General features: G+C 38.1%; 1 protein-coding gene across 3 annotated transcripts; it reads left to right on the top strand.

Annotated features, from left to right (window-relative positions):
- The first annotated feature begins 1,640 nt into the window (after positions 1 to 1,640).
- fgf17 (fibroblast growth factor 17) lies at positions 1,641 to 12,800 on the top strand. Of its 3 annotated transcripts, none has more exons than XM_067412962.1 (5): positions 1,641 to 2,258; positions 2,550 to 2,586; positions 3,423 to 3,570; positions 6,158 to 6,264; positions 11,893 to 12,800. In XM_067412962.1, the coding sequence occupies exons 1-5, from the start codon at positions 2,227 to 2,229 to the stop codon at positions 12,181 to 12,183; spliced, it is 615 nt and encodes a 204-aa protein (XP_067269063.1). In that variant the 5' UTR covers positions 1,641 to 2,226; the 3' UTR covers positions 12,184 to 12,800. The 3 variants fall into 3 exon arrangements, with proteins under 3 accessions (XP_067269063.1, XP_067269064.1, XP_067269062.1); XM_067412963.1 differs by having other exon boundaries at positions 1,642 to 2,258; positions 3,426 to 3,570; XM_067412961.1 differs by having other exon boundaries at positions 1,642 to 2,258; positions 3,390 to 3,570.
- The last annotated feature ends 329 nt before the right edge of the window (positions 12,801 to 13,129 follow it).

The following is a 13,129-nucleotide window of genomic DNA, read 5'->3' as shown; positions in this document are numbered from 1 at the left end:
CTGTCGTTAGCAAAATACAAACTGATGGGTGGAGAATACTCTGCAATAAACGCCAAGAGTCTGTCGCCATCCTGCCCAGTCAGATGGACAGTTAACAAATTTAAATTCCCTCAAGAAGTTAGGCCATTAATAAACTGAATACAAATGGCCTCGATGTAATAAAAAAGAAGTATCTCAAATTCAAACACTTTCTGTAAATAAACATTCAATTCTGTGTCACGGTCTGTGATGCTTCAAATGGTAATGATGGCAAAATAATTAGGCTCACTGACTTTTGAAAAAGAAGGAAAATGCTTTCTAAATGGTTTGTTTTGACATGCAAAGTTTGCATCCAATAAAAGACACCTCAGCATAACTTGGCCCAAACCTGGATTTTGGTTCATCCAATCAAACTTTGATTTTCACAATATTTTCACCTGTTAGCCCATATTGACGAGACAAATTATATGCCAACACGGGCAGGTTGTGAGACAAAAATAAATAAAAAATGTGTGTGTGTGTGTGTGTGTGTGGGCTGGTAATCCCTACGTCCTTGTGGGGACATTTTTTGGTCCCCATGAGGAAAACATCTTATAAATCATACAGGATGAGTTTTTTTTGAGAAAGTAAAAATGCAGAATGTTTCCTGTGATGGGTAGGTTTAGGGGCAGTGTGTGTGTGTGTGTGTGTGTGTGTGTGTGTGTGTGTGTGTGTGTGTGTGATGGGTAGGTTTAGGGGCTGTGTGTGTGTGTGTGTGTGTGTGTGTGTGTGTGTGTGTGTGTGTGTGTGTGTGTGTGTGTGTGTGTGTGTGTGTGTGTGTGTGTGTGTGTGTGTGTGTGTGTGTGTGTGTGTGTGTGTGATGGGTAGGTTTAGGGGCTGTGTGTGTGTGTGTGTGTGTGTGTGTGTGTGTGTGTGTGTGTGTGTGTGTGTGTGTGTGTGTGTGTGTGTGTGTGTGTGTGTGTGTGTGTGTGTGTGTGTGTGTGTGTGTGTGTGTGTGTGTCGATATTGTGGTTTGAGTTCTGAAGCAAAATCAAGAAACCCTTATTTACAGTATAATCTGGTGAATGTTCCTGGAAAAACATTCCAATCAACTAATCAAATTTGAGGGACACGTTCACAGTTTATATAATATTTAGGCTTCTACATCAGTGTAATTCACATATAATTTCCCTCTAATATTAATTGTAGGGATACGTTGTGGCCGGGTAGGGTTAGCTTTAGGGGTTGGGATGGGATAGGGTTACGAATGCATTTTCAGACATGAATGTTGATCCAGGAACATGTCTTACATGGTTGGGTTTGAAAAGTTCACACACATTTTCATTTGAGAGACCCAAGTGAGGGACCTCTGCTATGGTCACACTCACAAGACAGCACTAATTGCCCTGATGCAACTTAACTATGCGTCGGAAAGCGAGCATCCTGTTGACGTTATATCGTTAGTGCTTGATGTTGATTCTGCAGGAGCTAACAAAAGCCCGCAGGAGTCCTGTGATTAAAGCCTGCCATTGTTATCTCATTAGAGCTGCCAGGTTAGCAAAAGGTGTGAGCCGCGGCCCCTTCATGGGGATAGACCAACACTGAGATGGGGCCCGGCAAACATCAGGACGGCACACCCCTTTCTGAAGACCCTCAAAGCTTTAAATACAGAGGATGATCTGAACACATCAGAGTTCATTTGGACAGATTAATCATCCGTCAGATGGGAGCTCGGGTGAAACCTGGAGACACCAGGAGCCTCTAAGACTTTAAGGTCTCTTGGAGAAGTTGGTGCTTGTTTGCATAGCCTTCTGTAGATACACCTCCATGTGTTCATCTCACAGAACACAGCAAGGCCAGGGGGGTTAAAGTGCACGAGTCTCCAAAGGGGGAAAGGGGTTCAGCGCGCATGCACGAGAGGGATCTCGAGGCATCCAGACGGGAGAGCGCGCAAGTGACAGCGCCAACACAACATCAAGAGCGCCAGTGCAATGAAGACTGCGCGACGTGCATTGCGATAAAACATATATGATGGAACTCCATCATCTTCTGGACTATATGTGGATCGGTTTTGTCCTAATCGGATTTATCTGCGTGTGTGTTTTTGCGGAGACGCGCATCTGAGGTGCTTTTAAAACTGTCGCGCTCCTGCAGTCTTTACACCGGCGTATGGATTTGACTCGGCTCGTTTAATCAGCAGATCACAGCCAGCTGGATTATCATTCAGGAGAACCCTGGATATACGACAGCACACTTTGCGTTCACACAATGTATGGAATAAATCAGCGCTGCTTGTACATGTGAGTATTGATAATTAGCTGCTATATACTCTTAATTACGCAGTTTGAAGAACTTTATAGACTCTGCATAGCCTACATGTTTTACTCTCTAGTTCTTTAGATAATGTCTTTGGCGCTTGCGTGGGGAAAGACCCATACAAGCACCTCAATAATTATATAGCCTATTGAAAATATGTATTTATTTTTCGATAAGAAGGCGGTCTTTGCTGAACTCAAAGTAACGCATGAGAGCGATTGAATGGCTTGTATATTATCTAATTATATAATGCTTTTCTCACTTTTGCTTTGTAGCTCGTTTCACTTCTTCGTGGTGTGGTGTCACGCGCAGGTAAATATTTATCATTTTATTTTGTTTGTGTTCGTCTTTAATGTCCTAATTATTGTTTCACTTTAAATTGCATGCATATGGTAAGTGCATTCAGTTTAAATTTAGAAATGGTTCTCAACCTTTTTGGACAAGCTGTATAGACAAGCTTCAAAATCGATCAAAAGTTTTAATAATATGATATGTTATAATATAATATGATATAATACTTTATTGTCAAACAAGTCTGAAAATTTCCTTGCACAACTATGTTTACAACAGCCCACAAACATCAAACAGACATACACTTAATCCACCTTTTCAATACTGTGAATTTCTACTTAAGTGATTTATTCAACTCTAAGATAGCCTGATATACAAAAGTGTGTTTCAGCCTCACATTGTTGAATCTTGGGACTCTGTACCTCCGATTTGATGGTAGTAATTCAAACTCATCGTGACATGATTAGGGTCAGGAACCATTAGGCTATTAGCCAGCCTTAGCAAGTAGTTATAAAAAGCTGCCTTATAAAGCTTCTCAAACTGAGCCTATATGTTATTGGTGGGGCATAGTAAACGAAGTTAGTTTACTTGACAAGTTTTAGCATTCTAATCAGCATCGATCACTTATTGTAACTCATTTTAAGTTTACTGAGGCCCTCTAGTGGGCCCCTATGAGCCTAAATCACATCTAAATCTATTGATTCGGTTATAGCCTAACTATAGCGTTAGATCAGCGCTGGCATTTACAAAACGAACAAGGGTTTTCTATTCCAGCAACATAGAGAGAGATATATGTGATCTTATTTTCCCTTTGCACCGAAAAGGGGGAGAAGAATCACCCTTCTCCTAATTTTAAGCAGTATGTGAGGGAACAGGGCTCACTGACGGACCAGCTGAGCCGGCGGCAGGTTCGGGTTTACCAGCTCTACAGCCGGACGAGTGGCCGACACGTGCAGATCCAGGGCCGGAGGGTGAGCGCGAACGCGGAGGACGGCAACACTTTCGGTGAGTCGCGAAATTTATTTATTTATTTATTTATTTATTTATTTATTTATTTATTTATTTATTTATTTATTTATTTAACAGGGACAATGCATACATAGCTACAACCAAGTCCTGCAAATGATGCGTAGCATAGCCTATAGTTTAGTGCTAATTCTCAATAGGATAGCTACAACCTTAAAAGTTTCTATCGGCGCTACATATTTGGAACCCATAGAAGAACCCATTTTAAGTGCCAAAAGGGTTCTTTCTTGTCATTATAGAACCTTTTAGCATAACGGTTCTTTGGAGTTGAGTAAAGAACCCTATGGCTCTATGAACCTGAATGAACACTTTTCTCTAAGTGTGGTTGGGCTTGTCTAAAAAATTTCTAAAACATATAGGCTACATATTATAGGATGCAAGTATAAAAAAAGAGAGAGAGAATTCATATTTAAAAGTAAAAATATCCATACTCACGGTGGGTGAAGGTGCAGATAGGGCTGTAAAAAAATATAATTCACTCACTTTGGGTTTCGGTGCAGATAGGGCTGTTTTCACGCCTGATTGGGTTATTGGCTGAAAGGGGACTTGCTGATATAGTTCAAAAGGCATTTATTTGCTTAATCGTTTCCCTTTGTGTTGATTAGGATGTGTTAATTTGCTCCAAACAGCAAGGGGAAATGAGACTGATTCGACTTGCGACCAGTCATCCTGAAACATCACGACATCGCGCTGTGCATACATAACTAAATATTCTTGAAATCTTAAAAATATTGACCTATCACTCATTGCACACTTCAACGTTTTATGACCGCATGTAATTTCTCGCAATCAACAATTACATTTTAATTAGTCAAAATGTTAATTCTTGATATCTGTAAATGTATTTCAACGTGTTACATTTGTTATTTCAAATATCTGAAATATGGCAAGCCGTTTTAACCTTTATTCATTGCCAGGATATTTATTGCTATCAACTATTTTATTCCCACTAGTTACAATGCTAATTCTTGATATCTGTAAGTGTGTTACATTTGTTATTTCTGATATCTGAAATATGGCAAGCCGTTTTAACCTTTATTCATTCCCAGAATATGAATTCTTGCTATCAACATTTCAAATTTCCCTTGTTAAATGCTTATTTTTGAAATCGGAAATTAGATTTCTACACTTAAAAATGTAAATTCTTGATATCAAGAATTACATTTCAACTGGTAAAAACTATAGTTCTTGGTTATTATATTTTCACTAATTAAATGTCACCATAGGTTGCCATTCAAATTCAATTGTTGATATCAAGATTTGATTTCTTACTAGCTGAAATTCCAATTTCACATCAGAAATTACAATTCTTACAAGTAAAAAAACATTTTTGAAATCACTTTGTTACTAGTGCAAACAATAGGCTACATTTAGAGATATCAAGAATTAACATTTTAACTTGTGACAACTGAGTACTTGATATCAGGAATTTATATTTTTACTAGTAGGCCTAACAAAGTAATTATTGATTTCAAAAATGATGTTTTTTATGGCAAGCCATTTTGACATTTATTCATTCCCAGGATATGAATTCTTGATTTCAACAATGATCAAAATCAAGATCATCACTTAAAGAAATCTCTTGATCTCTTGATAAAAAATTCAACTAGTAAAAACTTTATTTCTCGATATCTGTAATTGTATTTTCACCATAGGCTGCCATTCAAAATCAATTGTTGATATCAATGTTTGATTTCTTACTAGTTGAAATTCCGGTTTCACATATCAGAATCACATATTAACATATCAATTCTCACTAGTAAAAATCATAATTTTTGATAGGCAATTACTTTGTTACTTGTTAAATTGCTACTATTTAAATGTTCATTTTTTATATCAATATTTTGATTGTCACTTGTGACTATGTTAATTTCTGATATCATGTATGTGATTGTTACTAGGAAGAAAGCCGTTTTAGATATCTGAAATTACTCTCCAAATTATTGATATCAGAAATACACTTACAGATATCAAGAAATAACATTTGAACTAGTAAAAATTGAGATGTTGATATCAAGAATTTACATTTTTACTTGTAACAAAGTAATTATTTCTCTTAAAGATATTATTTTTATGGTATTTATGATATGTGCAATTGGAATTTCAACAAATTCATACATTTTTTTTATATTAACAATTGAATTTGAATGGCAGCCAATGGCTACATTTAACTAGTGACATTTTTTTAATAAAGAATGATCAAGAATGATAGTTTTTACCAGTTTACGATTTATAGTTTTTACTCATTTAAATCTTGATATCAAAAATGGCCATTGTTACTAGTAGAAATCTAATTCTATATACCAAGAATTGTCGTATTAATTAGTCAAAATTGAATCGTTTATACCAAGAAATCATATCCTGGGAATGAATAAAGGTTAAAACAGCTTGCCATATCATCTCAGTGTAACAGGACTTTAGGTCAGGTAGAATTACTTGAATATTGAGCTAAATTTGGTATGTTTTCATTATGTTTATGGTATAGTTTTATATGATATTGATAAGTGGCTGGATCTATTCAAGGCTGCAGTATTTTGTTTGGTGAAACACTTGTGGTGCATTACAGCCAGGCTTTATGTGGAGACGGATACCTTCGGAAGCAGAGTTCGGATCAAAGGAGCAGAGAGTGGCCGATACCTCTGTATGAACCGCAGGGGGAAACTGGTGGGCAAGGTATGTAACCTATCCATTATCTTGCTTGGAGATTTCCCTGGAAAGCACATTTAATTTTTGTTGGGGCAAGTGTATTTTCAGCTTTGATAATTAGGTTGCATGATTTAAAGCATGAGATCGGCCAATAACAAACCACAATCATCCAATCAATTCCCCGTGGACAAAATCAAGCCCCGCCCTACATTTGTTCTTGTTTGTGAGGCTGTTTCACTCGGATATACAGTAGTGGACAAAAAATAATGTCAGGAGGTGTTTTTTAATGGCCCTACAAGTTCCATTATAACCATCATATATTAAATAATTATTTTATATTTTTATACATTTTAAATATGAATGAAGAACAAAACTTGGTTAAATTATTTAGCGTAAAATTCAAACTACAGGTTTGATTTTACTATGCAAAAATATGCATAAAAAACTAAATCTACAACATAATCAGTTACTAATATTTCATTGGTTCTCTCTTGTTTTCGCATGTGTTCATAATGGCCCTCATTTATCAAAAGTGCGTACACCAAATTTCCAGCGTACACCTTGCGTACACCCAAAACCCACGGTGACTTTGAGATTTATCAATATGGACGTTGGCGTACGGCACGCTCAAATCCTACGCCAGCTCAGGAGGTGGTGTACGCACGTTTGAGTTAGTGCGAAAATGCGCAGAAAAACAATTCCTAACACCACAAAACGCACTGACAAGATATGCTATATGACCCACTGTTAAAAACCACAACAACAACATTTAGTGTTTATTTTTGTGTAACATGAACGTCAATGTTTAATTTGTGTGACTTTACCAAAGTGTTTGATCTGTAGGCATATGTATTCCTCCAGTCGCGAGCCTGTGCGCTTTATCTGACGTTTCAGGCCCGCGCCTGGCCCAGCAGCTGCGCACGGACTGAGACTAAAATAATTCAGACTGACAAAATAATAAAAATGGCCTTCTTCTTTTAAATAATAATAATATCAATAAAAACGGCATTTTCTTCTAAATAACAAGCGTCATTAAGAATAATAATCATAATAATAAGAAGAAGAATCTTACAAATTGTCATGTAATTATTAATGTGAATGAATCTTACTCCACATCACATCATCATCACTATTGTACACCCCAATACATGTGCCGTGATACGAAATTAAATGCTAATTGTTTCAAAACGTGCTGTAAAATAATGCATTGTGATGGTAATTTATCATTCAAACAGCTTTAAACTGCTGGAGTGCGCTTCTCAACCCCCACACTAACAGTAGCTACTCGTAATTTGGGTCCATATTTTGTTTTTGTGAGCGCCTTTAATCCCACTCTTTAAACTCCCAAATAAAACAATTTCGGGTTTTTTTCCACTTCCCTGGTGATGGTCTCGATGGGCGCGTCTCAATCATCTCAATAGTTCAGTAGTCAGAGCACTGATCAGGGAGTCAGCCCGTTGACTTATGTCCTAATCAGTGCCCTGACTAAGTGGACTAAAGAGATGATTGAGCGCGCCCGATCTCCACGTCGGAGAAGTTTCGTTTCTTTGCCGTCTTCTGTTTGTCCATGGCGTAAAATGAGGGCGTGCGGGAGGCAGAGACTTGAATATATAGGGGCGTGTTATTCTAATGACGATCGTTTTCAGCCGCGGGATTTATCAAGGGCAAGTATTGCGTACACCTGAATTGCAGAGGTGCGCACAGTTTCATAAATCAGGCGGTGAGAGGAGTGTAAGCATAATCTTACGCCAACATATACACCCGTTTCTACGCAAGATTGATAAATGAGGGCCAATATCTTTGTATGACAGCCTGGTCATAAATTGTTTCATTGCATTTTCACAACTAAAACAATTGATTCCAGCACAACTATGCGCAATATGCGTACAAAATTTTTAATACTATTTGTAATAAAGGGCAATGATGGCAATTTTTCTGTAGGTCAGACATCACTTAGGGAAGAAAATATTGTTTAAAATACAAATGTAACATAATCTGCCCTCCCTCAAGTCGCTCCAAACTCATTTGATTGTTTCCTGCGAAAGACAAAAGAGTTATCAAAATGCTCTTTTCCATCCTGTGAATGTCAGGACTAGTGAAGCGGAGCAGGACATGTAGATCTACAGCTACAGACAGTGAGAATGGCATCGAAGGTCAGTGTGTGTTTGCCTGAGACTCGACTGCCAGGCCTGAAGAGGAAACGGCTTTCACACGCATTCTGTGTTTAGTCAGATGTCAAGCCACTTCTTCCTTCACGGAAGTGGAAAAAATGTCTTCAGCTTTATGGATTTGCAATGAGACAAAGTGCTGGGACAACTAGATGGAGACAGTGAGCGCATCAGGACGGCCCTGATCTGTGTTGAGAGACGAGGGCACAAATAATGAGTGTTCGCACTGGCTTACATCAGATCCAAGCATTTTCAATGCCTTTTGGAAATTTGGAATTATGAAACAAAACAAAGTCTGTCATTTAAATCAGTGTTTCCCAACCACGATCCTGGAAGCACACGTCTCCTTTATCTGCCACAGCCATCTCAGGTCTTTGAGTCTCCACTAATAAGATGATCGTTTGAATCAGGTGTGTTTGATTCGGGAAACATGCAAAATGTGCAGTGTTTGTGTGCCTCTAGGATCGTGGTTGGGAAACACTGATTTAAATAATAAAAGCTGTTTTAGTTTTATCCTCCATGAACAGCAGTGACATGCATAATAATAAACATCATAATCATCCATAGGTGTCAGTATTCAGACCAACCTTTATAAAACAAGTGTCCTTAAAGGTGGGGTAAGTCTTATTTCAAAACCGTTTTAGAAAAAGGACTCGGGCCGAGTGGAATAACAAACTTGTGGCCAATCAGCAGGTAAGGGGCGTGTCTACTATTGATGGTGAGAAGAGCGCTCGCTCTCGCTCTGTGCACGTCATTATTCAAAACAAACGAGTCACACATGACGGACATTAGTCGAGAACTAGCCTAATATATGCTGCTTGACTATGCTCGTGTGTCATGTTCGCTTGTTAGTCCATTTGCGATCGTATTGTGTCTCACTTCAGCGATGATAAAGACCCGTTCATTTCCACACTGTATGGAGCATCTAAATCTCCTCACCGTGTGCTTCAAGCGTCAGCTCACACAATGTCTCCGACAAGTAAGATACTACACTCCTAATATATGTTTGCTTACTCTTTTCATGATCTATATAACCCTTATCCAGTCATAATTGTAATATGTCGTTAGCTGGACTGTCGGCTTGTGTTCTATCGAGTTGTTCATGAGAACGGTTTGCGTTTTTGTGATAGAGGGGATGACTTTTTCATTGAATATTCGACCTGGATTAGATACACAGAGATTCTGCCGTAGCCGTTGATGCCTCTGGGTTACGTATGTGTGGGGCGGCGCTATCAAAATAGGGGCGAGACCCTTTTGGGGGTAGGGGCGTGTTTGTTTTGGTGATTTGAAATAACAACGGTTAACAGATAGCGCTTACCCCACCTTTAAATGTACATAAACATATATATATATGTATATTGAGTAAAAATACTTGAGTAAAAATACACTTTGTAATAACTTCAAATGTTTTACTTTTAAGTTTTAATCATCTTTTGTCATGCTCTAAAGAAGTGTACTTGTTTTAAAGTTGATTATACTTGATTAGAATTCAAACTGTAGTTTGTTACATAAAGTTAATATTTTAAATGTACTAAATTGAAACTTCATGATTATAAATGTGTAATTACAAATATATTTAAATACATGACATGACAAGTTTGAAATATACAGTATTACTTTAAATTTTAGTTCACCATAATTTGTTCAGTACATTCAGCCATAATTTTAACCATATTTCAAAGACAAAAAAAAGTAATTATGAAATTACATATACAGAGGTACTTGAGTCTGAATTATATATTACATATACATTTATTCAAAATAAAAAACATAATAATTCAGTAAAAATTGGGCACAATATACTGTGTAAATATAAAGGAATTTTTCATATTGTTTTTTTTTCCAGGTATGTTTACTTGTATCTTGAATTACGCATTGCAGTGTGTTTTAGTGCTAATGGAAATTTCTGTAAAATTCCTGGATAATGTCCTGGCAGAAAATTACCACTACATTTTACATTTTAAATTTTTTTACAGTGTAATATATTTTCAGTTAATTGCAAGTAACATGCAATAGTGTGTTAAAAAAAGTTATTTGCACTCAAGTCTATTCTTTTGAAGTATAAAACTTACATAATACCGGTAATTATGCTTTTTAAAAGTGTGCTAAGTGTGCTTCTTTTTCTCAAGGGAAGACCTCTGTCATATTGGTTATTTTGTAAGATTAGTGAAACATCAGCAAAGCCTGTAGCTTTAACTGATCACGGTGTAAAAATATACCCATCAAAATAGACTATAGACCTCCAAATCTACTGCAGTACAGACATAAGAAGGCCTGGCTCTCAGTCTCCGCTCTAATTCATCCCAAAGCTGTTCTATCGGGATGAGCTCAGGACTCTGAGCAGGCCAGTCAAGTTCCTCCACACCAAACTCCTCATCCATGTCTTTATGGACTGATGCTTTGTGCACTGGAGCACAGTCATGCTGGGACAGGAAGGGGCCGTCCCCAAACTGTTCCCACAAAATTGGGAGCATGAAATTGTCCAAAATGTCTTGGTATGCTGAAGCAATATCCTTTTATCCCAACCCCTGAAAAAAACCACACCACAATCCCCCCTCCAGCAAACTTTACACTTGGCACATGCAGTCAGGCAAGTCCCGTTCTCCTGGCAGACGCCAGACCCAGACTCATCCATGTGATTGTCAGACTGAAGCGTGATTGGTCACTCAGAGAACACGTCTCACTGCTCTAGAGTCATGTGGCGGCTGCTTTACTCCACTGCATCCCACGCTTTGCATTGCTCTTGGTGATGTAAGGCTTGGATGAGCGGCTCGGCCATGGAAACCCATTCCATGAAGCTCTCTACACTGTTCTTGAGCTCATCCGAAGGCCACAGAAGTTTGGAGGTCTGGAGCTTTTGACTCTGCAGAAAGTTGGTGACTTCTGCGCACTGTGACCCTCAGCATGCGCTGACCCCGCTCTGGGATTTAACACTTCGTGGCTGAGTTGCTGTTGTTCCCAATGGCTTCCCCTTTGTTATAATCTCACTAACAGTTGAGCGTGGAATATTTAGTTGTGAGGAAATGTCAGGAATGGACTTATTGCTCAGGTGTCAGCCTATCACGGCCCCACGCTTGAGTTCACTGAGCTCCTGAGAGCGACCCATTCATTCACTAATGTGTGTAGAAGCGTCTGCAGGCCTAGAGCTTGAGTTATACACCTGTGGCCATGAAGGGATTGAACACCTGAATTTACTGAAGGGTAAATAATAAATAAATAATATTATTGATGTGTGCGTGTGTGTGTGTGTGTGTGTGTGTGTGTGTGTGTGTGTGTGTGTGTGTGTGTGTGTGTGTGTGAGAGAGAAAGCTTCTTGAATTGGATGGCTGTGGTTTGCTATTGGTGAATCTCATGTGAGTGACAGGTTGCTCAACATAAAAACAATAATGTGCATGGATTAATCAATTATAATAAACTGCAATATTCCATAAAAATTGTTTTTGAAGTCCTGTGAAATAACCTGTGACTTCTTCTGTCTTTCTCACAGCCCAACGGCAGGGGACGAGACTGCATCTTCACCGAGATCGTTCTGGAGAACAACTACACCGCTTTCCAGAACGCTAAATATGAAGGCTGGTACGTGGCCTTCAGCAGAAAGGGTCGGCCCATCAAGGCTTCCAAAACCAGGGAGAACCAGCGGGAAGTTCACTTCATCAAGCGCCTCCACAAAGGTCCTCTTCCCTTCCCGAACTCGGACCAACCCAAACACTTCGAGTTCATCAGCTTCCCACCGACCCGACGGGCTAAACGCAACAGAAAACCTCACTCCGCTTCCTAGCACCAACACTTCCACAAACTCAGCGGACTACTTTCCTGTTAATACTAAGAAGAGGCAGCTTTATTTTTATATCTTTTCGTACTTAACGGACTTGAACAGTGAATGGATGCTCATTGTAAAGGGGTGACTTGTAAATATGGTAAGATAGTAAAAGAGAATGTATATATTTAATTAAGGTGGTATTTGTATGTGTGTTGTGTGAGCATTTAGACAATATGCTCAGTATTAAACACAATAAAAGAGCCATTTATACAGATATATATAAATGTACAATGAAATATCAGTTTCAACCAAAGATGTTTTGCATTACCTCATGTGTCTGAAATAGAAAGAAAAATAAATATGAGTCTTCAACTGATTCTCATCACCTGTCCCTGTGCTTTTAGCAACAAATGAGAAGTGGCAACACAAACTGTTATAAAGTTTGCAATATTTTTGATTCATGCATTAAATAGATTGTCTTAAAAAATGACAGTACAGACTTTTATAATGTTGCAAAAGATCCCTATTTTAAATAAATAGCTATAGTAAAATAAAAAATGTAACATCTGTCCTGTTGAACTTTCCATTCATCAAAGAATCCTGAAGTATTCAGACAAAAATATGAAGCAGCACAACTGTTTTTAACACTGATAATAATCATAAATGTGTGTTGATCATCAGATCCTCATCTGAGAGTGATAAGTGAAGGATCATGTGACACTGAAGACTGGAGTAATGATGATAAATTCAGCTTTGATCACAGGAATAAATCACACTTTACTATATATTCACACAGAGAACAGATGATTTACACTGGAGGAATAGTTCACTATTTTACTGTATTTTGATCATTTAAACTCAGACGTCTTTCATTAAAAGACATTTAAGAAACTTACTGAAACCTTTTAAATGGTTTTGTACCTAACACCGATCAGGCATAATATTATGACCTAATATCCTAATA

The sequence above is a fragment of the Pseudorasbora parva genome, chromosome 13 (genome assembly GCF_024679245.1).
Source record: "Pseudorasbora parva isolate DD20220531a chromosome 13, ASM2467924v1, whole genome shotgun sequence".
NCBI classification, from domain to species: Eukaryota; Metazoa; Chordata; class Actinopteri; order Cypriniformes; family Gobionidae; genus Pseudorasbora; species Pseudorasbora parva.
The sequence above is the reverse complement of the archived record's forward strand: the minus strand, read 5'-3'. Positions and strand labels throughout refer to the sequence as shown.

What these genes read in the sequence shown, in the direction of transcription:
- fgf17 (XM_067412961.1), top strand. Translation starts at nt 2,227, where the DNA reads ATGTATGGAATAAATCAGCGCTGCTTGTACAT. An exon ending in TGGTGTGGTGTCACGCGCAG is followed by an intron (nt 2,587 to 3,389) that starts GTAAATATTTAT and finishes TGCACCGAAAAG; the next exon opens with GGGGAGAAGAATCACCCTTC. An exon ending in GGGGGAAACTGGTGGGCAAG is followed by an intron (nt 6,265 to 11,892) that starts GTATGTAACCTA and finishes TCTTTCTCACAG; the next exon opens with CCCAACGGCAGGGGACGAGA.